We start from the raw sequence: 27,126 nt of genomic DNA on the forward strand, positions 1-27,126 counted from the left end.
CTTCTCCTCCTGCCCCCAATCCCTCCCAGCATCAGGTCTTTTCCAATGAGTCAACTCTTCACATGAGATGGCCAAAGTATTGGAGTTTCATGTGATCAAAACATTTGGGGGACTTTCCTGATGGCTCAATAGTTAAGGATTCGCCTGCCAATGCAGGGGACATGGGTTTGATCCCTGGTCAGGGAAGATCCCACATGCTTCAGGGCAACTAAACCCATGCGCCACTACTACTGAACCCATGCTCTAGAGCCCGGAAGGCGCAGCTACTGAAGTCTGCATACCTAGAGCCCATGCTCCGCAACAAGAGCATGCAGTCAATGAGGAGCCACTGAAGAGTACCTCCAGCTCGACATAACTAGAGAAAGCCCTCAAACAGAAAGGAAGACCCAGCACAGCATAAATAAATAAATAACACAACACTTTGGACCAAGTTTTTTCACCATCACCTCTTCAAAGTTACTCAGGAGCTCAGAGGTAGAAGAAGCCTTTATAACCTGACACCCCAGCCCTACACCCAAACCACTTCAACTCCATTCCAATCAAGGAAGGCTCTTCCAGCCTCAGTTGGATAAGGGACTCCTTGCTACAAGGCTGGGTAACAGTGCAACAGAAGACTGCCTGCCCCACAATACTCTGATCTCATGGTCTGAGCCCGAAAATGCCTACATCCCTCTCCACCCTCCTGGCAACCTAATTCCCTCTCCCCACCCCCAAACACTGCCTCTATATTTTCCCTTCCTAATCTCTCTTCTCCTGTTTGCTCTACTTCCCCAACTAATTGGCTTCATTCTGAAAAAGAACTGTTCACTTTCACTTCTTGCTCTCAGTCTGCAGGCCTTAGTCAAGGATGATTGATGTAAGATGGGAGCACAGAGGTCACACACTTGAGAAACAGAACTGAAAGAACTTGCCCACTCAGTCAAGACAAAGTAGCCTGGAGGCAGAGCAGCGGGGTGGGGAAGCGGGGCGCGCATTCCACTCAGGATATCTGCAGCTGTGGGAACCAAGACCCCAAATACAGCTGTGCCCTGCACAATTCCAAAGCCACCGCACCACTCCGAAAGGCCAGGCTGCAAGGGACGCCCTCTGGAGTTGGTTAACAGAACAGCCCAGGGAGGGGTCAGTAGCCTAGACTGCAGACACAGGGAAATGTGAGTCTGATAATTAGGAGATGACGCACATCTTCCAGTCAGTCAATTAATAGTGACTGAATGGCCAACTGAGTTTCTTATATACCAAAGTACGCTTTCAAACCCCCAGCAGCTTACCAAAAATGAGGACTGCCCAGCCCTCCCCAGAAATTCAGAATCCTCTGCTAGGAGGTGGGGGTGGGGGATAGGAATATGCGTGTTGTGTTTTAACAACCAGCCTCTTGAGAAACCCTAGGAAACAAAGCTGCAGCTTAGGAGACGACAAATACTAGAAGCGCCAAGACAGGGATAATGAGGGGGAAAATGTTTATATTTTTATACGTTTATTCCTTCCATTCCAGCTCTATGTTATGAAGAATATTATTTCTAAAGACCAGTAATGATGGCAATCACATATAATCCATGAAGCAAATGTCACTAGAAACCGCAACCTTGTGGCCATTCCCTTATCACAACTTTTAAGAGCAGACAGACACCCTAGACCCTGAAATGAAAGAGCTATGTGGACAGCTCACTAAATTTACAGCCGCCATTCACCAAATCATAGGTAATCCACGTTCTCACTAGGGAGGTCCTTCTTTCCTCTGAATCAACATGGCAGACACCCAGACACATACCTTGAGCTCCTCCTTCATCACCTGTTCAATGAGCTCAGACTTCACGGGAGGTTTTGAATACTGGCCTGAGAGAAGGCCATGTCCTAACTTAGTCCTGGACAAGAGGGAGAAACAGACAAGAAGATCATTGTTGTTTCTCCTCAGAGAGGCCAAAATTATCTACAAATTTCAGTAACTACAGCTGCTTTTAGTGAAACACTGTATCTCAATTACTCACAAATAACTTACTTCATTCTGCTTGAAACTGATTCCATTTTCAAATTCTCAGTACTTTATAATTTTACTAATTTCTTCCTTTTTACAAAAGCAACACGTGCTTATTTTAGAATACTTTTAAATAATACAGACAATAAAGAAAAGAATCAATCTTTAATTCTGCAACCCAGAGATAACCACTATGAACACTATTTTACAGCAGGTCACTTACATCTGTGTGTTGAAATCTTGCGTTGGATCTAAAGGAGAGTAGTCAAATATTCTTGGAAGATTTCCTACATACCTAGAAAATGAGAAGCCACAGTCAAAACATAGGAATTGAGAGATGAACAGAACCAAAATAAGCCATCATCCTAATTAAGACCTTCTTGCCTTTCTGTCAAAACTAAATCAGAATTTTTCCCTGAACTCCTACCTCTGCAGACATATTCATGGACCTCCTTATAGGGCTTTCCCAGGTGGAGTGGTAAAAGAATCCAGGTTCAATCTCCGGGTTGAGAAGATCCCCTGGAGGAGGAAAATGGCAACCCACTCCAGTATTCTTGCCTGGGAAATTCCATGGACAGAGGAGCTTGCAGGCTACAGTCCGTGCGGTCGCAAGAGTCAGACACAACTGAGCACACACACACACTGAAGTTGAAAATGCTTATGCTTCTATCAATAGGCCTTAACCCCAGGTATGAGTTAAAATCCTCTCAGATTTGGAATCTTTTACAAGTTCCCCAGTGATTACAACATGCAGCCAGAGTCAAGCACCACTGGCTTAGGCCATCGCAACTACCTTCTCAAAACTGAAAGGTAAGGTAAGGAATTGTTCTGGTCATGTCAAAATGAGTAATGACAGCAGTAACAACGACCATTTCTGGAGAGTTTCCTGTACTGCCTGATTAAGTCTTCATTTACAACCATATGAGGAAGGGATTATTGTCATCACCCACTTTGAGAGATGAGAAATCAAGATGCAAATTCATTAGGTAGCTTCCAAAACCACCCAGGAAGGAGTGATGAAGCTCAGAGCGGACCCAGGCAGCCTGGCTCCCAAGCCATGCCCGGAACCATGCTGCTGGCTGTACCTGCCCCATCCACAAGCCCTCTTTCTGACCAGTTTACCTGACCTAGCAATCTAACTGTAACCATCCGTCTCTCATCTCAACCCACAATCATTCCTTTCACTTCTTAGGTTCATTTCCTATCTCACACTCCCTGCTTTGCGCTCTTTACCTTCCCCTCTTGAAACTTAGATTCTCTGAGCCTGGAAGTTTTAGAAAGAAGAATCCAGAAACAGATCTCTGTTCCTGCCCCTTCCTGCACCTGCCCTGCCTGCTTCTCTGACCTCATTCCCACCCCTCTCTCCCACCCCACAACACCCCAGCCACTTCCCCTTCTTGCTGCCCAGGGCATACCAAGCTCACTCCTGCTTCAGAGTCATGCCATCCTGCTATCTCTTTCCTGGAACACTCTCTAAAGATCATTGTTCTTTTACAAGTCTGATTAAAAGCCACCTCCCCATCTCCCTACCCTTTCAAGTTCCCTACACCTCACCCTGGCTAACTTTCTTCCCAGCATGTATCACTATTTGCAAGTATACAATTTATGTTCTTGTTTATTGTCTTTCTAGAGATTACATACTAGAATATAATCTCCATGAAGGCAGAGTCTTTATCTAAATTACTGCATCTCTACCACTAGAACAACATCTAACACGTAAAAGGCACTCAATAAATATTTGTTGAATGAATATATTCATATCATAATCATATAACCAATTTCCATAACTGACTACTAAATAACCCAAGAGAACAGGCATTATTGCAGTAAAGCCTTGGCAGAGAACCATAATACACTGTAATTAGTAATAACCTCTAATTAGATCCTTCAGCTACTAGAAACTTCTAGGCAACTGCTGACAACAAACTCAGAATTTGTGTCCCAGGTTATATACCAACATCAAAATTAACAGAGCACCATATCTCTGGAAAAGTCCCATTCAAATGGCTTCTGATTACATCACTAGGACAATAATTCCATCTAGAAATTTTCAAAGGACCAAAAACCAATAACACATAAACCAAACTTTGGAACCAAACTATATTCAGTGTAAGAGAGAATTCTTAATATACAATTTGATATACATTATCAATATTAGCTATCTTAAAATCCGGTCTTTATCATAATTCAAAACCTAACACGACCAAAAGAAAAAAAAAAAACTGGTAAAATAAACATTAGTGAAAAGCTTAGGCTTTCTGTCAAGGCTGATGGAGAAGAATAAAGTTTAAAGGGATAAATCTTTGATTTCAGAAAAGTCCATTTTGCTACAAATTTATATTCTTTTTCTCATTAATTAGGAATAAATTGCAATAAAATAATTGCAATAAAATTAAAAGACAGCAGTAATGTTGGACAATTTTTAAAGTACTTGTATCTTCAATTTGTAATCTAGTGGTTTTCAAAACAAAAAACACGTTTGCTATCTAAAAATCCACCCTTGTTGTCATTCAATTTGAACACCAGTTTATTTAGATTTGTTCATCAGAACTATTTTGAAATGTAAACTAGGTTCAAGCGGCACACAGGGTATCAAGGAGTCCAGCTGATGTTCCCGAATTATACTGTGGTTGTGTCTAAGTCATTTAATCTCTCTGTGAGTCACTCTTTCTACTTACAAAATGGAGAGACCGCTCCACTGAGTTAGTCCTGCTGGGAAAAAAGGAGTTTGAAGAGCAAGCATTTCAACCCAGTGATATTTGTAGAACCAAAAGACTGAGGACTAGTAAGAATAGTAAGTTGCTCATGTTCTAATATATAGAACAAATGTTTAGGAAATAAAATATAAGATATTAGATACTACAAAATTCTAAAACACTTGAAACAAGACTAGGTAAGAGATTCAACTCTTAAATCCGAAATACTGACTTGAGGTACGTTTTTTTCCACTGAAGAAAAATTCAGAAGATTATTTATCAAACTTTGATGCGTAGAAAATACTTTCAAAAACCGTAGACAGTAAAGCACTAAAAAATGTTGTTGGGCTTGGTGACAAAAGAATATAAGTTTCTTTCATTCGAGTTTAAAAGAAATAATAATTACACAACACCTACCATAAGAATTTTTCTTCAATAGTTTAAAAAAAAGTCTTGGCGCATAAGACAGATAAGATAAAGCTACATTATTCCCAAATCAAATGATAATACAAGTATGAGACATGGGTAAGAATTTATAAAAATCATACGATGCATGATGCATACGTTTGAAAAGACTTTCCCATCTCAGAGCTTCAAACTTGCTCCTCCTTTTCTCCAAAACCCTGTTTCTACTCCTCCTACACAGCAGTCAAAGTGAGTATCCCTCTGTGTGTTCTTTCTTCAAAGAAATCCTCCCTGACCACCTCCTTTCCTTTTTCTTCACGGAGTGTACCATATTTAAAATCATGCAGTTGTCCTTACAATTAGAGATACTCCTCAACAAAGGACGGGGTTACATTCCAATAAACCCATCATAAATTGATTATATAAACTGAAAATGCACTTACAGGGAACTCTACTCAATACTCTGTAATGGCCTATATGGCCATTAAAAAAAAAAGTGGATATATATATAACTGATTCACTTTACTATACACCTGAAACTAATACAACATTGTAAATCAACTGTACTCCAATAGAACTTTTTCGATAATTTTCAAATTTTAGGGTATTATGGACATTCATTCATATTTTTTAAAATAAAATAAGATTTTTATTTTAAAATACAAAAAAAAAGAAAATGCATTCATAATACCTAACCTACCAAACACTGAAGCTTAACCTAGCTTACCTTAAACATGCTCAGAACACTAACTTAGCCGACTGTTAGCTAAATCATCTAATTACTTAATGCCTAACTTGATAATAAAGTGTTGATTATCTACTGTAGCTTACTGAATACTGTACTGAAAGTGCATAACAGAAAGGCTATCTGGGTACAAAATGGTTGTGATGGTTGTTTACCCTCAGGGTCTTGTACCTGACCAGGAGTTGTGGCTGCTGCCTGCCCGACATCACAAGAGAGTATGTACCACCTGTCACTAGCCCAGGAAAACTAGCCAAAAGCAAAATGCAAAATTCAAAGTACAGTTTCTACTGAATACATAGCACTTTTGCACCATCGTCAAGTTTAAGTTGAATCATCTTAAATCAGGGACGGTCTACACTTAAAGGTCTATTTCCCCAAGTCGGGTTGGGCAGCAGGTCTTATTTACCACTGAACCCCCCACACCCAGCGCCCTGCTGAGCAGGGCAGAACCCACTCTTCATTGGCTGGATGAAAAAATGAAAACCTGACATGGACAACTGACCATAAATTTCCAAAGCCAGAAATAGTAAGAAAAGGTAAGATTTTAAGAATCAAGAGAGGAAGGAAAAGAATATTTTTATATACTTTTAATAACCACCATTAAGGACTTCCCTGATGGCTCAATGGTAAAGAATCCACCTGCAATGCCAGAGACACAGAAGATGTGGGTTCAATCCCTGGGTCAGGAAGATCCCCTGGGTGAGGAAATGGCAACCCATTGCAGTATTCTTGCCTGGAGAACTCCATGGATAGAGGAACCTGGTGGGCTACAGTCCATGGGGTCGCCAAGTTGAACTCAACTGAACACACAACCACCGTTAAAATCATTAGCATTCAACTCCATGTGGGCACAAAAATCGCTCTGTGCTGTCCCTCATGTGCTGTCTGTCCATCAGTTTGTCTTAGCACACGTGTGTCCTCTTCCATACTTGGACCAAGGTTGAAACCTACCTGCTCTGGGAAACACTACAGATTATTTCCTAATCTTAGCAGCTGCCCATGACCTACAGCTGCGGGTCTCTGTGGCTGCCTGTGCTAAGCACAGTTTAAGGAAGACAACGCCCAGAGACACAGCCCGTGTCCCTCCCTCGGCGAGGGAGAAAGCAGGCAGCCTGTACAGGCATGGTTAGGAGTTGCCCTAAATCAGTGCCTCCCAGTTACCTATGGTGAAGGGCCAGCTTGTTTGCTGATTTCAAATCATATAGATGAACTCCTTAAAAATACAATAAAAATAAATTATAGTTCACCCCCGAAGAACACGAGAGTTAGAGGCACCAACCTTCTGCCCAATTGGAATTCCATGCGTAACTTTATGGTCAATCCTTTGAATTCACAGTTCCTTCACAACCATGGTTTCAACCAACAGCAGCAGATCATGTATTGGGTTTGCAAAAAGTTCATTTGGGTTTTTCCATAAGATGGTTTAGAAAAATCCAAATGAACATTTTGGTCAACCCAAATGACCAACTGTTCAGGTCAACAGTACTGTAATATGTATTTACTGAAAAAAATCCACATATAAGTGGACCTGTGCAGTTCACACTCATGTTGTTCAAGGGTCAGCTGTATTTGAAAAATGAAATGCCACTTATAAAAGATGACAAAGTCAAATTACTGCAATTTCTCAACGCTCATTCTCAGTTTCCATACCTACCCCATTACACATCCATATTCAGCAGTCCAAGGACCAGCACCATCTACAAACCACATTTTAAGTAGCAAAAAATCTGAATTCTCTAAGAAACTCCACTCACTCACCATTGCCCACACAGATCAGTGAACCTCTCCTACCGTATCAATAGGGAGAGATGCGGCAGGTTTGCTATGAAGATTAACGATTATTGTGTTTTCAGTATAGAGGTTGCAGGTTTAAAAACAGAAGCCATTATTAATATGATAAATCCCTGTAGGAGGCTTTTCAGTTTACAAACCTCCTTATCTCATCCGATCTCCATAACACTTACAAGGGTTCTCAACCGCCTTCATGCGGGAAGTCACAGCACAAATACAGTGAGATGTCCCACAGTGGGTGAGGAAGGGCTTCCCTGGTACACACTACCTGAGCAGGCACAGGAGACGCGGGCCAGTCTGTGTGCCCAGGTCTGCACGGGACACTTACGCTCTCTGGAACTCTGGGATGCTGAAGATGGCCTGCATCACGGAGCTGAGATAGCAGCTGTTGCCCAGGTTCTTGAGCCCTGTGTACCCTGGGCCGTACATGGGCTTCAGCTTCGTCCCCGTCTCCTGGATCACCTCCCACTCGCTGACCCGTGGCTTGATGTCGTTGTCCTGGAGCCCGTTCTCTGTCTGGGGCAAGATCAGTGAAGACATACAACTTTGATGATGACTCTCATTCCAAGATCACATCCCAGGAATTATTTCTAACAGCAGTAGATGTTTCTGCCTTTCCCCTCAATTAAACAGAGAAATAAACAACCTCATTAAAAGTGACTGAGATGGTGATGGTTGCACAAGGCAAATGGACTTTATGCCACAGAACTGTATGCTTAAAAATTGTTAAAATAAAATTAAAAAGAATTCATTTGAATCAGTTCTAATGAGATGGATGAAACTGGAGCCCATCATACAGAGTGAAGTAAGCCAGAAAGATAAAGACCAATACAGTATACTAACGCATATATATGGAATTTAGAAAGATGGTAACGATAACCCTATATGCAAAACAGAAAAAGAGACACAGATGTACAGAACAGAATTTTGGACTCTGTGGGAGAAGGCGAGGGTGGGATGTTTCGAGAGAACAGCATCAAAACATGTTCTAGGGTGAAACAGATCACCAGCCCAGGTTGGATGCATGAGACAAGTGCTCGGGCCTGGTGCACTGGGAAGACCCAGAGGAATCGGGTGGAGAGGAAGGTGGGAGGAGGGATCCAGATGGGGAATACATGTAAATCCATGGCTGATTCATGTCAATGTATGACAAAAAACACTACAATACTGTAAAGTAATTAGACTCCAACTAGTAAAAATAAATGGGAAAAGAAAAAAAAACTGTTAAAGTAGTAAGTTTTATGTTAGGCATAGCTTTCCATAATTTAATAAATGACCACATTTAAAAGATTTAACAGTCAAAGAGACAAAGACTAAGGGGAAAGAGGATAGGAGGAGGAAGAAAACAAACAGGAATCAAAAAAAAAAAAAGAAGGCAGATACAACACAACAGACAAAAAGCAAGACAATTGGAGCGGAAAGTGGAATAAAACCACGAGGCTCGAGAGAAGCTCAACACAGGAGGGAGGTTTAAAGAAGAGCAGAGAAAACAAACTAAAAAGTGACACAAGTGAGAGAGAGGAGTTAGGAGGAGAACATGAGGAAAGGGAGATGGCCTGGGCTAAAGCAAACCGCACATTTAACCAGCTCCTCATAGGGTCAAATATTACACAGTCACAACACCAGCCTGAAAACAATATAAAACGAGGCAGAGAGTTTCCATCAACAATAAATAATCTGCTGGTTTACTCTTTCCACACCCCCTCAGGAAGCTCTCCTCCCCTTCCTGAAATTAATTAAAGTGATGTTGGTCACAAATCGTTTTAAAGGTCATCTCCCCGTACCTTCTGCCTTTAGTCAACAAAAAATGATTCATGCAACTCTCCATCAAAGGAGACAGAAATTTTGCAAGTAAACTCCAACTAAAAATGGTACTTGATGAGGTGCCATGTTCATTATAAAATTTTAAAACTCTAAGTAAACCGATAACCAAGAGAAAATGCTAACTAAGTTTGAGAAGTAAATGCAAACATTAAAACCTAAAACCTATAAAATGAAGATGTATGTGATAGGAATTATATAAATAAACCAAACAGTTTCCCCGCAAGGTGGGAACAGACACAAAACGAGACCTTTCTCACCCCATGCATATGAAGCATGTCAATTCCAAAATGTGCTAAGTGCTTGGCCAAATGAGGGTCCAAAACAGCTTCCTCTTCTTGGAAAGAATAAACATCTAGAAGATGAAAAGAAAATAAGCACTGAGATTTGCAATCAAGTTATTCAATATTCAACAAGCACCCACCAAGCTCCTCCTACGCACTGAGCTTGGGATACATCAAAGAACAAACAAAAACCTCTTGTGAGTTTTCAACTGGGGGAAAGACAGATGATAAACAATAAATATAATCAATGGGTATTTTTGTAAATATATCTATATATCAATTCTTTTGACAGTTCAGAAAGAATTTTATAAAGGATTTCTGAAACAAGAGGACAGTGTCTAAAGCTAAAATAATTTAAAACTAGACAAATACAAATGCGTAACACTGACTGTTCTAACCCCAGTGGCACGATTATAAGTTCAGGAGGAGGGAAGCGGGAGGGAGGAAACGGTAACACTGCCTGCCGCCCGCAGGGGTAAGCGGTGAAGAACAGAGAAAACACAGGACCTCGGGCTGTCGGAATGGCTGGACTGTGGTGTGAGGTCCAGGACAAAACAAAATTCTGCCCATGGAACCCTCCACAGTCTCGGAGCTACCACCACATGACCTTCCACCTCCATCTGCCCCCTCATCCCCTCCTCCCCAGTGTCCACACCTCAGAGAGCTGGTGAGGGGTCTCTGAAGACTGCAGTGCACCCCAAACGTGCCCATCTCTTAGCACATGGAAGACGATGATGCGTCTGGTAACGTGGGGTAACTCAGGAGGCTGCACCCAGCCCAGGATCTGAGAGATCAGCATGTTGACAGCCTCGTCTGTAACCCACTCATGGGGCTCTGGTGTTGGGAAGCTGTGTGCTGAAGGGGACCTCTTCTCTCCTCGCGACCTTCATCTCCCACCTGACCACATAAGGCTTCAGCCAACTTCTCCAACTTCTCCAAGTGTGGGGTATGATTTCAAAGCAGAAGCAATGCCTGAAAGCTCATTAGAAACGCAGAATCTCGGGCTCCGGCCAGACATACTGAATGAGAATCTGCATTTTAACGAGATCCCCATGCACACAGTAAAGTTTGAGAAGCACTGTGTAGCGCTTTCAAAAGCTACCCAAACCACCGCCTTATCTGTCCTCACATGGCAAGGCAACAGGGAAGAGGGAAACGTTTTCAGGCCCATTTTGCACATGAGGAAACGAGACTTAGAAAAGTTAAATCATTTGTCTTAAACCCCACATGTGACCCAAACCCAGGTAGTCTGACTCCTGGCCCAGTCCTTTCTACTTAGATCTCTTAGGAGACCTAGACTCAGTGAGGCACCATCCGAGGCCCTTAACAGGAATGGAGAGTCAAAAAACACAATTTTGGGACTTCGCTGGTGGCCCGGTGGTTAAGACTCTGCACTTCCGATGCCAGGGCCACAGGTTCAATACCTGGCTGAGGAACTAGGATCCCACGTGGTTTAGCCAAAAAACAAAAACAAAATAAAAAACAAACAAAAAAACCACAATTTCTTCACTCTAAAATTGGAAAAACAAAATGTGAAAATAGATAAAAAGATATTATTCTTTACAGCAGCAAAAGATAAGATTGTTCAAGGAGTTTCCTGCTCTCTGGAACAATACCAGGAGGAGAAAACAATGTGATATATAGGAACTACGGTCACACTCTGACCCAATCCCAGATACATGGAGACTCACTGCCACCCAAAAAAAGTCAAGTCTTTTTATTATTAACAAACTAAACATTGTATAGCTTTCTCTTCTATCCCTCTTCCCCTAGGCACCCATTTCAACTTGGATATGGATAGAAGCCTTCATCTATATTCTTTTCTAAATACAATTCAGTGCACTCAAAAGTAAAAACAAAAGATAAAATCCCCGGGCCAATTAAGAAAAAACTTCCCAAATGTTTAAATACTAAAAAAAAACAAAATTCCTTGAAATAATAACTTGAAACAACTGTATCAACTATATTTTCAATCTACAACACGTGACAGTAAAGTACCACTCAAATACTGGATAGAAGGTAGAAATGACACTTCTCATGCACTTTAAATTTGGTTATTAATTAAACTAGTGAGAATTTCTAGTTGAACAAAGAATGTTCAAACTACCGCAAAACTGCTCTCATCTCACATGCTAGCAAAGTAATGCTCAAAATTCTCTAAGCTAGGCTTCAACAGTAGGTGAACTGAGAATTTCCAGATGTTCAAGCTGGATTTAGATAAGGCAGAGGAATCAGAGATCAAAATTCCAACATCCTTTGGATCACGGAAAAGCAAAAGAGTTCCAGAAAAACATCTATTTCTGCTTCATTGACTATGCCAAAGCCTTTGACTGTGTGGATCACAACAAACCGTGAAAAATTCTTAAAGAGATGGGAATACCAAACCACCTGACCTACCTCCTAGGGCTTCCCTGATAGTTCAATTGGTAGAGAATCCGCCTGCAATGCAGGAGACCCTGGTTCAATTCTTGGGTTGGGAAGATCCCCTGGAGAAGGGAAAGGTTACCCACTCCAGTATTCTGGCCTGGAGAATTCTAGAGACTGTATAGTGCATGGGGTCACAAAGAGTCGGACACAACTGAGCGCTTTCACTCTCACTTAACCTGCTTCCTGAGAACCCTGTATGCAGGTCAAGAAGCAACAGTTAGAACCAGACATGGAACAACAGACTGGTTCCAAATTGGGAAAGGAGGACGTCAAGGCTGTATATTGTCACCCTGCTTATTTAATTTATATGCAGAGTACATCAGGCGAAATACTGGGCTGGATGAAGCACAAACTGGAATCAAGATTGCTGGGAGAAATATCAATAACCTCAGATATGCAGATGACACCACCCTTATGGCAGAAAGCAAAGAGGAACTAAAGAGACTCTTGATGAAAGTGAAAGAGAAGAGTGAAAAGGCTGGCTTGAAACTCAACATTCAAAAAATGAAGATCATGGCATCTGGTCCCAACATTTCGCGGCAAACAGATGGGGAAACAATGGAAACAGTGACAGACTTTATTTTCGTGAGCTTCAAAATCACTGCAGATGGTGACTGCAGCCAAGAAATTAAATGACGCTTGCTCCTTGGAAGAAAAGTTATGGCAAACCTAGACAGCATAATAAAAACAGAGATATTACTTTGCCAACAAAGGCTCCTATAGTCAAAGCCATGGTTTTTCTAGTAATCATGTACGGATGTGAGAGTTGGACCATAAGGAAAGCTGAGCACTGAAGAATATCAATTCTTTTGAACTGTGGTGTTGGAGAAGACTCTTGAGAGCCCTTTGGAGGAGATCCAACCAGTCCATCCTAAAGGAAATCAGTCCATCCTAAAGGAAATCATCCTAAAGGAAATCATTGGAAGGACTGATGGTGAAGCTCCAATACTTTGGTCACCTGATGCAAAGAGCTGACTCATTAGAAAAGACCCTGATGCTGGGAAAGACTGAAGGCAGGAGCAAAAAGTGACGACAGAGGACAAGATGGTTTGATGGCATCACCAACTCAAGGGACATGAGTTTGAGCAAGCTCTGGGAGATGGTGAAGGACAGGTAAGCCCGACGTGCTGTAGTCCATGGGGTTGCAAAGAGTCAGACATGACTGAGCGACTGAACAAGTGAGATAGTTTTGAAGACTTAAAGACTTTAAGCCTCTCCTTATCAGGGCCCCAAGAGAAAATTATAAGATTGATAGAAATGTACCATTGGCACTGGTCTAAGATTTTGAAATAAGTGAAAATCACATAAAATTCTATGGTTCTTAAGCTATTAGCCTCCTGCCTGTGTGAGAAATTAACATATGCTATCTCTAGTCATTAACTACCCCCAAAATATGACATGATTTAGTCAGAGACAACAGTTACTTCTTACCCCAATGACAAAAACAGTTTAGTGAGTAACACATAAGAAATCTAAAAATGAACTGTGATCCTTAAACTTGGCAACCATGAAGAATTTATAAGTGACATGTAGTCATAGAAAAAATATTTGAAGTAGAGTTGGGGACTGAAAATCCTTACACATTTTTCAATAGGAAATTTACTTTATCTCCATCTTCAGCTTAGCAAACTCAAGTCTTAACTCAGAAACTACTGCAGCAAATAAGCACGGCCTGACAAGTATTACTCTCCCCAACTCCAACCTTGACTTAAAAACTAGAAGCTAAGAAACAGGAAGTTCACAGAAAGATCCTCCTAGGAATAGCCTAAGCAGAGTTTCATGAGTAACTACACTTACTTTAGAAGTAAACCAGTCATTGTTTCAAGTTAAATGACAAATGAAGCCATGGAGAGCATAGAGACGTCAATAGAAGGGAAAAGATTTAAGAAAAGATTTACTGAATCAAAATGACAGAAAGAAGATCTCTGGCTGCCTAGGAATAAAAAATTTTACTAAGAAAGATCTCAAAGGAATTTTGTGAGGACATGGAAATGTTCACTGTCTTTATAGTGAAGGTAATAATAATTAGGGAGCTATATATTTTAAAAATTCATTACCTAAAATTTTAAAAGGTTCCACTTATTATATGTAACTTTTACTTCAATCTGCAACCCAGCCTTGACCCATATGAGTCAATGAATGAATAAAGATAATATTTAAAGGAAAAAAAAAATTTTCCAGCATGAATTGATGTGATAAGCACGTTAGAAAATAGTATGTGCATTCAGGAAACTATAATCAATATCGAGTGATAAACCATAATGGAAAAGAATAAGTATATGTATATATATATGTACAACTGAATCAAAAATTCTGCTATACAGCAGAAATTAACACAACGTTGTAAATCAACTATACTTCAATAAAATTTTTTTTAACTAAAAAATAAAATAGTATGTCTATTAAGTTTCAAAACTAATGAAGGAAATCTTATACAGATGGAGGCTAAGACTGAGACCAAGACTGAGAATCTATAAGGAATTATATAAAAGTGGTAATAATTTCTTCTCTAATGAGGTTTCTTTCATTTTTTGTTTTTCTATTAATGTTTTTCCAAATTTACTATATTTTGATTGAAAAAATGTTTTACAACTAATTGCCAAAGATTACAAATATTACAAATATTTCTATAGGATGGTATGCTATTTCTATAGGAAGTAGCATAACACTAGTCATCCTTGTTCACTCATATGGATTCACTGACTCATTCATTCATTCACTGTAGTCAACAAATAAATACTGAATACCAAATATGTACAGATACTGAGGATACAATAAGAAATTAGATAAATGAGGCCCCTGCCCTCATAAGTTGAAACATTACTAATCCAAACAGTCTTATAAGAATGCTGGTTTGTATAATGGACCTCCACAGATGTCTTCTTGGCTGTGGTTTGCTCATGTGACTTTCAGCTCTCTTTCTTAGCCCCAGAAAGTGGCAGAAGTCCAGATCTTGCCTGAAGATCCCCACACAGGAAAGAAGAAGGAGAGAGAGGTAAAGATGTACTTCAACGAGCTCTGGTGTTTTAGAAAAACTAATGAAACCATAGTAGCTGGCTTCACTGCTCTGTTCTCACAGCTCAAATGGAGAGAAAAACAGAACTGCTGGTCAAACACCAAGTCATAAGCCACAGAGGAAAGGTTCTCTCCAGAATAAGTGTGATCTGTTCACCCAAACTGTCTCTCTTCACCATGAGTTTATATTTGCACCCATGGAATCTTTCCACAGACAGGAAAAGAAGAGAAGCAAGAGAATGCTCCAACAATTGATCTAGAAAGCCAAACACAAAATGAATGAGGTCAGAGGTGTGTACTATCACTTTAGACAGCATAAATCCCAGACCAAACAGAATCTAGAGTGTGGTCAGGAATGGAAAGCAAGAAAGAGGAAAAAGATGTCAGTAAAAGAGACATGAAGAAGGAAAAGAAAAAAAGATAAATCAGAGGAACAAACTTGATTGGTGTGTCTGTCTTCCTCCATCTGTTTACTCCACAAGTACTGACACCCACTATGCGTGAGGGACTTTGCTGGATGCTAGAGATATGATAGTGAACAACATTGTCGTTCAGGGTCTGCTGTCTTGTGAAAAGTGCCATGGTGGAGCAGCAAAGAAGCACATCAGAGGGGTACAAGCCAGGTCAAAACTAAAATGAAGCAGTCAATCCTTGATTCCAAACCCTTGGACTGATGCCCAGGTCGGTGGTGAAGATGACCAAGTAAGAAAAACCACCTTGAGTTGCTGCTGAGCTGGGCAGAGTCAGTGGGATAGGTGATTTCACAGCTGCCACTGATAGGAACAGAATGATGGGACAAAACGGACGACTAAACAGTTAGTCCCATTGGGGGATTGTAAGTAAAAAATATGGGAGATCCTTGTAAGTTAATGATTACTCAAGAAAGCAGGTTTGCTTAACCACAAAACCAAGCAGGCTTGCTTACCAAAAAACCCATGCAACAGAAGCAAGGGACATGCCCCAAAACAGTAAAACAATGGTGGCATGAGACCCAAAATCCTGCCCAGTGAACTCAGTAAATTAATGATCCCTAGAACAAGTTCTGTGCACACACAAAAAAATAATTATTTATGGAAAGGTGACTTTTCAAAATGAAAAACCCACATTGTACTAAAACTTGAAAATATTTTTCCAAAATTCTATATGGCAATCCTGGCCTAACCACACAGGGACAAGTAAGCTTCCTGGTCCTACCTTGGAACTGATGATGGAAATGTGACATCTATTCAAGAAAGACAAAGAAGGTCTTCTCCCCCTCCCCACTTTTCCTTTGATTATAAAACTGCAGCCTACTAAGTTCTCAGGACATGGCATTTCTCTCCCACCTGCTTGTAAGTTTCACAAGCATCCTACTCTAATAAATCACTTCTTATCTGCCACTTTGCTCTCACTGAATTCTCCTCTGCATGGAGACAGAAAGGACTATGGTACCAGTGCTCTTCGGAGCGCCCCCCTCAAAATGACACTGATTCGTTTCACCGTGGGCATCTCAGAAGACCCTCCTGCAATCACCAAGGCTTTGAGGCTTCTTCTTAGGTAAACTAACTTCCAAGAAGAAAGAAAAAAACACCCTCACCTGCCTCCAACCTTTTTCATTCCCTTCCCACCAACCTCAACCTCGATCTGCCAAAGAACGTCTCCTCCCACAGAGGAGAGCTCTTCGTTTGTTTGTATGGTGATCTGTTTCTTATTTTGATTGCTGCCGTACCCATGGAACCAGAGTGGAATTTGATAGGGGGCCCACTTTTATTACCCAGCCACCACAATGGCCATGACTGGGGGATCAAGGCTTCCTGGAAGAACTAATTCTAGACTGAGATGTCAAGATGAGTAGGAGTTTCTCACTGAACAGGTATATCCTTGTTGGGGAGAAGGAAACCAGGGTGATTGGATCATACCACCATTAAATATCTGAGTTCACAACCTGCTTGGATTCCATGTTCACTAAGCAATAGTCTAAATATAATTCAGCTTCCCACAGGGAAGGAATGTACTGGTCAAGTTGACATAAACATCCTACTTACAGGCAGTTGTGGTTCTCATTAGAAATGAAAAAATAAACTCCCTGACTTAGAGACTCTGGCTCTTGTGAGTTGAGCTAGCCCCTCAGTAAGCCTATCGAGTGTGGAAGCTAGGCTGTCAACAGGAGTCCCTTCATAAGGAGGCAGCCACCCTGCCCCGGACAGAGGGAACCCTGCCCTCCTGGGCCTCAACATCCACAAAGCCCATCAGACATTTGAAGAAACTTCACGTTTTCATTAATTTATTTGGCTTTTATAAGTAAACATTAAGCTACACCTAGCAATCTATTAAACAGATTTAAAAGAAACAAAAATAGAATTGATATCTCCCATAAACTATCTTGGGCAAACTTCAGGAGATAGTGGAGGACAGGGAAGCCTGACGTGCTACAATCCAGAGGGTTGCAAATAGTTGGACACAACTTGGCAACTGAACGGCAGCAGCAACAACAACAAATAAACTAATATGACAATTAGACTGAAAATAATTACTTGCATTAAAACCAACTCTGCATAAGATAAACAGGAATCAAATCCTGATCTATTTTCAAAAATTGAACATTATCTCAGCTAAGTGAATTCAAGAACCTTCATCATAGCTGATGTTTCACATTGTTTTTGACAATGTTTTATGTTTTCTATGCTTGAAAAGTAGCATTTATTCAAATACTCTCAATTATGTGATAAGGAAAATCTTGAAAGGTCACCCTCCCCTACAAGAAAAACAAAACTTAACTATGGCAGATAATTGGTTAATATTCTTAATGGTTAAGAAATTTTTAAAAGCCAGTAAGGAAAACACCTACACATACACCTACAAGAAAATTGGCCTAAGAAATTCACATAAAGAACTACAAATAGCCAAGAATACTATGAAAAAGTTCAGCCTCACTATAAACCAAATTAAAACAAGATAACAGATTAGCCAAGGTTTTTAAATATTCTGAATATGAAAAGTTGTCAAAGATTTGTTGGAATGGGTATTCTCATACATTTCTGGTGGGGGTATGAATTACCACAGTTGTCTAAGAGAGAAACTCAGCAACTGAAAATTAAATTTAAAGGTTCAACTCTTTGTTCACAGGAATCTGTCCTAAAAACAAATCATTAGACAAACACCCAAAGACCTGCATATATACAAAGATGTTCATCAGAAAAGCAAAATTGTAACATCTCACAGGGGAACAAGAATAATTGATGCTTTTGAACTGTGGTGTTGGAGAAGACTCTTGAGAGTCCCATGGACTGCAAGGAGATCCAAACAGTCCACCCTAAGTCTCCTGTCTCAAATTAAAGGAAAGAAACTTTAGATGAACTCTAAATCACAGTTTGAAAATAAGTTTCATGCTTAGGGAAAAAAAAGGCTTCTGGAAAATTAAAGATGCTTAGAGAATAGAATTAATCTTTGCCTTTATTATTAGCATATATTTAAATAGAATACAATTATTTAAATACTTAAAGATTAATTGGTTCATTTAACCAAAGTATCCATGCCTAGTATAAGATTTTGTATGGAACTCAAAGATGACAAAGCTCAACTGAAATTTTAGAACAAAGTTCCATACATAAATAATTTTAGTTTTGAACAGGATGTTCTGAGAGCTGCACTTCTAATAACTGGTCTCAAAGCACTACATAATATAACTTCACCATAAAAAGAATGAAATATTGCCATCTGCAGCGACATGGATGGACCTAGAGATTACCATACCAAGTAAAGTAAGCCAGAAAGAGAAAGACAAATATCACATATCATTGCATGTGGAATCTAAAAAGATGATACAAATGAACTTATTTCCAAACAGAAACAGACTCACAGACACAGACAACAAATGTATGGTTACCAAAGTTTGCTTTGGTTAGAATGCCTATGTTATGAACCCTTCTCTCTCGAGCCCTACAAGGACAGTGATGGTTACTACATACACCAGTCATTCAACAGAACAATGTCACCCCAAATCCAACTGGCAGGCTACAGTCCATGGGGTGGCAAACAGACACGACTAAAAACAACAACAACAAACAAAATTCAGTCAGAGAAAGATAACAGAGAAGAAAAGACAAATGTCTACATTTGTCCTTTAAAAAAAAATCCTCTTACCTTAAAGTAGAGAAGAAATAGAGACTTAACACCTGGACAGTTGGAGAAGACTAACCTGAGTGTGGATCCAGGTCGGTGCTTCATAAATGTCAGTGACACCGAGATGATGGGTTCTTATGGCCACAGCTCAGTATTTAATTTTCTCATTATCTATCCTGATACAAATTATCTGTTCCTTCACCCAACAGTGGAAGGAATTAACTGTCCAAACATGGCTAAAAGCTAATGTACAGTGTGGGAGCCCAAAGAGGACCAGTTCTGAAGCTGACAGTATAAGTAGGAACCGCTTCTAACCCTTTGTTGTACTGGACACAGTCACTGCCCACTGATGTCAAGGGGTCTGAACACCCAGCATCTTGAACAACCATCTACTCCATAGTGACACTAATCCCCCTAATGGACTCTAGACCCTACTAGTCTAATGGTGAGTTTGATTAAGCACATTTACTTCACAAGTCCTGAGTCCTCCTGTCCTCTTTGTTTTTTGGTCGCTCAGTCGTGTCCGACTCTCTTGTGACCCCGTGGAGTGGAGCCCACCAGGCTCCTCTGTCCGTGGGATTTCCCAGGCAAGAATACTGGAGCGGGTTGCCATGTCCTTCTCCAGGGGATCTTCCTGACCCAGTGATCGAACCTGCGTCTCCTATACTGGCAGGTTGATTCTCTCCCGCTGAGCCATTAGCCAAGGGATATACAGAAAGATACAAAAGCAAAAAACTTTTACCAGGTTTTGTGGGCACTAGGCTAAATGCTTATGCACCTTGACAAACCTATGAGGGAGGTGCCATGATTATCCTCAAGATGAGGAACTGGAGGCTGACCCAAGATCTCACAGCTAATTAAAGGATTCACGCCTGGGCTGTCGTAGTCCCGAGCTTATGCCCTCCAACCCCAGAGATGAAGACACCAGTTAATCCGAGAGGGAGCCACTGCAGGTGCCCGGGTTGGTAAAGTCACACTCACCGGCCCCATCCGGAGTGATGGTCCCCAGTTTCACAGCGAGAGGGTAGCCTGTGTCTCTGTAATGCTCCAACGCATGCCCGTTGCCCCCGGAGCTGTCAAAGAACCACTTCCCACACAGCACGGAGCCATCGGTCAGGTTCAACCAGAGGTTCTCCCGAAGGTCGCACCTGGCACACTTCCAGCCACTGCGAAGTCATCAGAGGACAGTGAGCACAGTCACAGCACAAGGCGTGATGAGAAAACTAACATCCAAGAAGACGGGGTGCTTCAAGTTGGGGGGGACGCAGGGTCACAGGAGATGGTCAGTGGAATAACAGAGACCCATTCCAGAGCAGAAGGGGCACTCACACGGGGGGCCAGGTCCTCCAAGAGAGCTCTTTTACCTTAGAAAACTAACACAGAATCTGAGGGTAGGAAGAGAGGTCATTTCCTTAAAATTCCTTACATGAGAGACAGTAAAGCCTGAGTGAGTTTAAATTATGAAAGATCCCATGTGTATAAACAGCTGAGGTTCTGAAGCATTAACCACTAGTAGTAATGCTTCACTACTAGTTTAAACAAAACCCTACCACACTGGCAATCTAAGTAGACAGATAAACACTTTGCTGTTGTTGTTGTTATTCAGTCTCTAGGTCTTGGCCAACGCTTTGTGACCTCATGGGTGTAGCATGCCCGGCTCCTTTGTCCACCACTATCTCCCGGAGTTTGCTCAAATTTATGTCCATTGAGTTGGTAATGCTATCTAACCATCTCATCCTCTGTGCCCCCACTCTCCTTTTGCCTTCAATCAATCCCAGCATCAGGGTCTTTTCCAATGAATCAGCTCTTTGCATTAGGTGGCCAAAGTATTGGAGCTTCAGCATCAGTCCTTCCAATGAATATTCAGGGTTAATTTCTTTGAGGATTGACTGCATTGATCTCCTTGCAGTCCAAAGGACTCTCAAGGATCTTCTCCAGTACCACAGGTTGAAAGCATCAATTCTTTGACGCTCAGCCTTCTTTATGATCCAAGTCTCACATCTGTACACGATTATAGCTTTTACTATACGGACATTTGTTGGCAAAGTGATGTCTTTACTTTTTAATATGCTGTCTAGGTTTGCCATAACTTTTCTTCCAAGGAGCAAGTCTTTTAATTTCATGGCTGCAGTCACCATCTGCAGATTTTGGAGCCCAAGAAAAGAAAATGTCACTGCTTCCACTTTTTCCCCTTCTATTTGCCATGAAGTGATGGGACCAGATGCCATGATCTTTGTTTGTTTGATGTTGTTTCACACCAGTTTTTTCACCTTCTTCTTTCACCCTCTTCAAGAGGCTAAGTTCCTCTTTGCTGTCTGCCATAAGGGTGGTGTCATCTGCATATCTGAGGTTATTGATATTTCACCTGGCAATCTTGATTCCAGCCTGTGCTTCATCCAGTCCAGCATTTCGCATGATGTACTCTGCATACAAGTTAAATAGGTAGGATGACAATATACAGCCTTGACGTACTCCTTTCCCTATTTGGAACCAGTCCATTGTTCCATGTCCAGTTCTAACTGTTGCTTTGTGACCTGAGGTACAGATTTCTCAGGAGGCAGGTAAGGTGGTCTGGTATTCCCATCTCTTTAAGAATTTTCCACAGTTCGTTGTGATCCACACGGTCAAAGGTTTTCATGAAGTCCATGAAGCAGATGTTTTCTGGAACTCTCTTGCTTTTTTCTATGATCCAATGGATGTTGGCAATTTGATCTCTGGTTACTCTGCCTCTTCAAAATCTAGCTTGTACATCTGGAGGTTCTTGGTTCATGTACTACTGAAGCCTAGCTTGAAGGATTTTGAGCATAACCTTGCTAGCATGTGAAATGAGCACAACTGTACAGTAGTTTAAACATACTTTAGCATTGCCTTTCTTTGGGATTGGAATGAAAATTGACTTTTTCCAGTCCTGTGGCCATTGCTGAGTTTTCCAAATTTGCTGGCATATTGACTGCAGCACTTTAACAGCATCATCTCTTAGGATTTGAAATAGCTGAGCTGAAATTCTGTCACCTCCACTAGTTTCATTCCTAATAATGCTTCCTAAGGCCCACTTGACTTCATACTCCAGGATGTCTGGCTCCAGGTGAGTGACCACATCATTGTGATGATTCAAGTCATTAAGACCTTTTTTGTATTCTTCTTCTGTGTATTCTTGCTATCTCTTTTTAATCTCTTCTGCTTCTGTTAGGTCCTTACTGTTTCTGTCCTTTATCGTGTCCATCCTTGCATGAAATGTTCCCTGGATCTCTCCAAATCTCTTGAAGAGATCTCTAGTGTTTCCCTGTCTACTGTTTTCCTCTTTCTTTGCATTAACAACTTCAGTGAAGGTTAAATGTCAGGTATGGGGCAAGGGCTTTACAGAAGTCTTACCATGCAATTCTAATACACACTCTTCAGCATTATTACCATCCCCACTATCAAAGAGAACAACAGACCCAGAGGTATGGAGCCTTCCCTAAGACCACACAGAGCAGAAGGTAGCACAGCCAGGGTCCAACCATTCTGAACACATCCTGAATCCACCTGCTCTTTCCCTCTAGCTCCTGCCTCTGGAAACACACCTGCCTCCGATTACAGGAGGTGCCAGTGAAGCCTAAAGAGCATTCCAGCCAAAACCTGATAACCAAAGACTGTTGTAAGTCTTTGTAGCTGGGTCCCCCTGCTGCTAAATCACTTCAGTTGTGGCCGACTCTGTGCGACCCCATAGACGGCAGCCCACCAGGCTCCCCCGTCCCTAGAATTCTCCTGGCAAGAACACTAGAGTGGGTTGCCATTTCCTTCTCCAATGCATGAAAGTGGAAAGTGAAAAGTGCAAGTGAAGTCGCTCAGTCACCTCTGACTCTTAGCGACCCCATCGACTACAGCCCACCAGGCTCCTCCGTCCATGGGATTTTCCAGGCAGGAGTACTGGAGTGGGTTGCTACTGCCTTCTCCATGGGTCCCCCTAGAGGTAGACAAAGATCTGAATGCAAATGGCTTGTCCAGGAGGTGATCCCAGGAAGCATCCTAGGGGAGTTGAGGGAAGACAGACTGAAAGGGTAGGCAGCCAGGCCGGAGACTGTAAACAAGCAGATGACCCCCTGGGCCAGTGGGGCTCAGTCCAGCTGTGGAACTCCAGGAGACGGTTACCCCACTTGAGGGTGGGGGTCTAGGTATTCATCCTTCCACTCCACAGACCCTGGGTGGGGGCCGTTCCAGGAGGACAGGAGGGAGCATGACTTCACAGCGTTTATGATTGTCCCATGCACCAGCCTACCCGGCTCTGGCATATAGAGAAAGCCCCTAAGAAAGAGCTGCAGGTGTCTGCAATCAGATGCCTTAGGGTGGGGATGACTGGGCTCTGGGGTAGGGACTGTCCACAGTCAGCATCTACTACAAAGGTATAGATAATTCCAAAGAGATTTTTGAGCTTATTTTTATAAAAGACAACTGATAAGAACATATATAACTGCTAATTCAGTGAAGAGGTAGAAAAATAAATAATCCTTTGGCCAGTTTTAGGCAGTAAAGTTCCATTTTGCTGACTCTCACCTTGGAGGAATTCTGACTCCATTGTCCAACTGGGTGAGGTTATTGGCATATTTCGACACTGGCAATTCATTCTCCCATGTATCTGGGTCCTGCTTTCTGTATGGAGATTTTGAGCTGAGAACTGCATCACAAGCAATTGTTACCTACAAGACAAATGCAGATATAATACATAAAACAGTTTGAGAACAGCAACTTTTGTAAAATGAATCTTAAAGTTTATTAATAAATACAACTTAAGTCAAGAAAATTCAAACAGCTTAGTTACCACGAGAGCAAGATGTTAGTTTCCTGACTGTAGCACCTTCCCCCTGGGTCTAGCTAGGTTTTGTCCTGGCCTGGAATTTGCAGTATTAACAATGACACAAGATAGCAAAGAACCAAATCCAGTTTGTAAATTCAAGCATAAAAGTCAGACTTAACAATTTCTATCTCTTAGCAAGTGGAGTAGAAAGTATACGGTGAACAATTTACAAGGGTGAAATTAGCAACAGGAATACCTAGGATTTACCCAAGTGGTATATTTTACTCCTAACAAATATACACCAAGATATCCAATATCCTTAACTCATCACACAATGACATGTGGTCAAGGGCACTTGAATGGAATGCAAGCAGCATGGCTCCATTTCCTAATCTGGTGCAAATGTGACCTTGGATGGGGACACGCCTAGATGTCTCTGTGCCACACCAGCCATCATGAGCAAATCTGTGATGTCCGGCTTGGCACCAACTAACCACCAGGGAGGGCAGACTCTCTTCTTTCTCCCAAACCCTGTTGATCCTGAACACAGGCCTCTCACAACTATTCACTGTTTGCTTAATGCTGTAAGCTATTTCTAGCTCTCTTTAAAAGCATATTCTGATGAGAATGTTCAATGGCACAGCCACTTTGGAAAATAATTTGGCAGGTCCTCAAATGGTTAAATAGAACTACCATATGACCTTGCAATTCCATTCCGAGGTATACACTCAAGGTATTAATAAATAAAAATAGAGGTCTACACAAAAACTTATCCACAAATGTTCACAGAAGCATTATTTATAACAGCCAAAAGTAGAAACAACCCAAACGCCCATTAATGATAAATGGATAAAGTATTATATTTTGACATAAGAACTGTTATCAGCAATAAAAAAGAATGAAGTACCGATACATGCTACAACCTAGATGGACCTTGAAAATGTACGCTAAGTTAAAAAAAGTCAGCCACAAAGAACTATGATTCCTTTTATATGGAATGTACAAAATAGGCAAATCCATAAAGACAGAAAGCAGATTAGTGATAGCCAGAGGCTAGGGGGATAAGAGGCAGAGGGGTAGGTGATGGCTGTGGGGTAATAAAAATATTCTAAAATGAGATAGTCGTGATGGATGCCCAATTCTGAATATAATAAAAGCCACTGGATATAATAAAAGCCACTGAATATAATAAAAGCCATTTTTTTAACAAAAATGTATATTCTATATCATTCTCCTCCTGCACAATTAGCTGAACTTCATACAGAATGCTTTCCTCTGGGTAGCACCGACAACTGACCCCAGAACAGATTAACAGACATACTCTATGGTTCCCTGTGGGCTCACTTGGTTAAGAATCCACCCGCAGTGTAGGATACCAGGGTTTGATCCCTGGATCAGGAAGATGCCCTGGAGAAGCGAATGGCCACGCACTTTGGTATTCTTGCCTGGGAAATCCCATGGACAGAGGAACCTGGTAGGCTACAGTCTATGGGGTCACAAAGAGTCAGACACGACTTAGTGACTAAACCACCATCACCACCAAATGGGAAAGAAATCTAAAGAGTGGAGATAAATATATATATATACACACACACACACACAAAGACACACACATACAACTGATTCACTTCATTGTACAACAGAAACTAATACATTGTAAAATAACTATACTCCAATAAAAACATAAAATAAACAACTACAAGGAAAAAAAAGAGATAATAGAGGTCTCAGCTGCCATCCCACACCCACCCAGGCCATGAGCAATTCCTATCAGTCCTACATCCAAAATCTATTTGCAATCTACCTCTTCTTAATTTCGGTCACACCCATCTTAGTCCCAACCATCATTCCAGCACACAACAGCCGCCTTAAGGTCTTCTTTCTCCCACTCTTGCTCCCTCTTCTCTGCCCAGTAGGCAGTGATCTGCCGTGAACATTAGAGCCCGCCCTTCTCCAGCTTTTAAAACTTTCTGAGGATATACTGAACACTGCTAATTGACACCAGTGAGCTAGGCATGGTCAGAAGGAAAAGGCTCCTGCCCTCAAAAAGCTTATATTCCATTACAAAAAAAAAAAGCTTATACTCCATTACAGATCAGACAATCAGGCATTCATAAATATATTTAAACCTCTCCTTTTTTTGTGGGAGGGGGATTGTTTATTTGATAGAAGTTTTTGTCATAATTTATTTACGATGTTATATTAGTTTCAGGTGCACAACATAGTAATCTGATATTTTGTAATATATACTCTATTTAAAGTTATTATAAAATAACTGGTTATATTCCCTGTGCTGTACCTTATATCCTTCTGTCTTATTTATTTTATACCTAGTAGTGTATACCTCTTAATCCCCTTTCCCTATCTTGCCCTCTCTCAATGTTTTCCAAAAATATTCCCATTTATCTCCCACAAGCAGTGTTATATAATTAGTGCTTCCTTTCAATTATCAAAAATCATCTTCCACTCCCTTCCAGCAATGTCCCTAGAAAACAAGGCTGAGTTCATCATGAGCTCCCAGATGCTTATGTGTTTGGGCCATGCTGCCTTAGCACTCCTGGCTACAAATCCTCATCTTTTTACTCTGGCCTGTTAGAATCTCCTTGCTATTTCACTGACTACCTTGATCCCTTCCCTGTCCTCTTCTGAATCTTCTCCAACCCATTAGAACTTTAAGTGTTCTAGTTTGTAATGCACAATGATTCAGATGTAATATTCCCTCTTTTCTTTGAGATTCCTTCCTGGTGACACTCAACAAAATTTCCTTAATCGTCTGGGACGCTGTAAGACATTGAACAAGTGTTTTCAGAATACCATCTAAATCACTTAGAGACCCTTTTTATGGATCACAGTTGCAAGTCAGGATCCATTATCCTATATTATATTATGAATTATCGCAAGTTCAGGGGTGTTCTGGCATTGGCTCAAACTGGCTCACGGAACTGATTGCTAAATTTTATGAAATTCTCCAAGAAGATTGTTAAGCACGGCCATTATTAAAAATTAAATTCTATAGGCTCACAAATAAACATATTTTTTAAAGGCAAAAAATGTTTAAAACTCTTCACTCCCTAGCTTTGTTACTCTATCTTAAT

At 41.1% G+C, this 27,126-nt stretch overlaps 1 protein-coding gene across 2 annotated transcripts in view; it reads right to left on the reverse strand.

Moving 5' to 3' along the window:
* The window catches only part of USP13 (ubiquitin specific peptidase 13), a 130,486-nt gene that overhangs the window by 58,062 nt on the left and 45,298 nt on the right, over positions 1 to 27,126 (reverse strand). For both annotated transcript variants that reach the window (XM_043473666.1, XM_043473665.1), the window contains 6 exons: positions 23,791 to 23,933; positions 20,239 to 20,423; positions 9,691 to 9,785; positions 7,938 to 8,125; positions 2,196 to 2,267; positions 1,769 to 1,862 (listed from right to left, as the gene is read on the reverse strand). In XM_043473666.1, coding sequence (XP_043329601.1) covers positions 1,769 to 1,862; positions 2,196 to 2,267; positions 7,938 to 8,125; positions 9,691 to 9,785; positions 20,239 to 20,423; positions 23,791 to 23,933 — 777 coding nt within the window. The remainder of the gene's footprint in view (positions 1 to 1,768; positions 1,863 to 2,195; positions 2,268 to 7,937; positions 8,126 to 9,690; positions 9,786 to 20,238; positions 20,424 to 23,790; positions 23,934 to 27,126) is intronic.

Source organism: Cervus canadensis, chromosome 7 (assembly GCF_019320065.1).
Source record: "Cervus canadensis isolate Bull #8, Minnesota chromosome 7, ASM1932006v1, whole genome shotgun sequence".
Classification (NCBI taxonomy): Eukaryota; Metazoa; Chordata; class Mammalia; order Artiodactyla; family Cervidae; genus Cervus; species Cervus canadensis.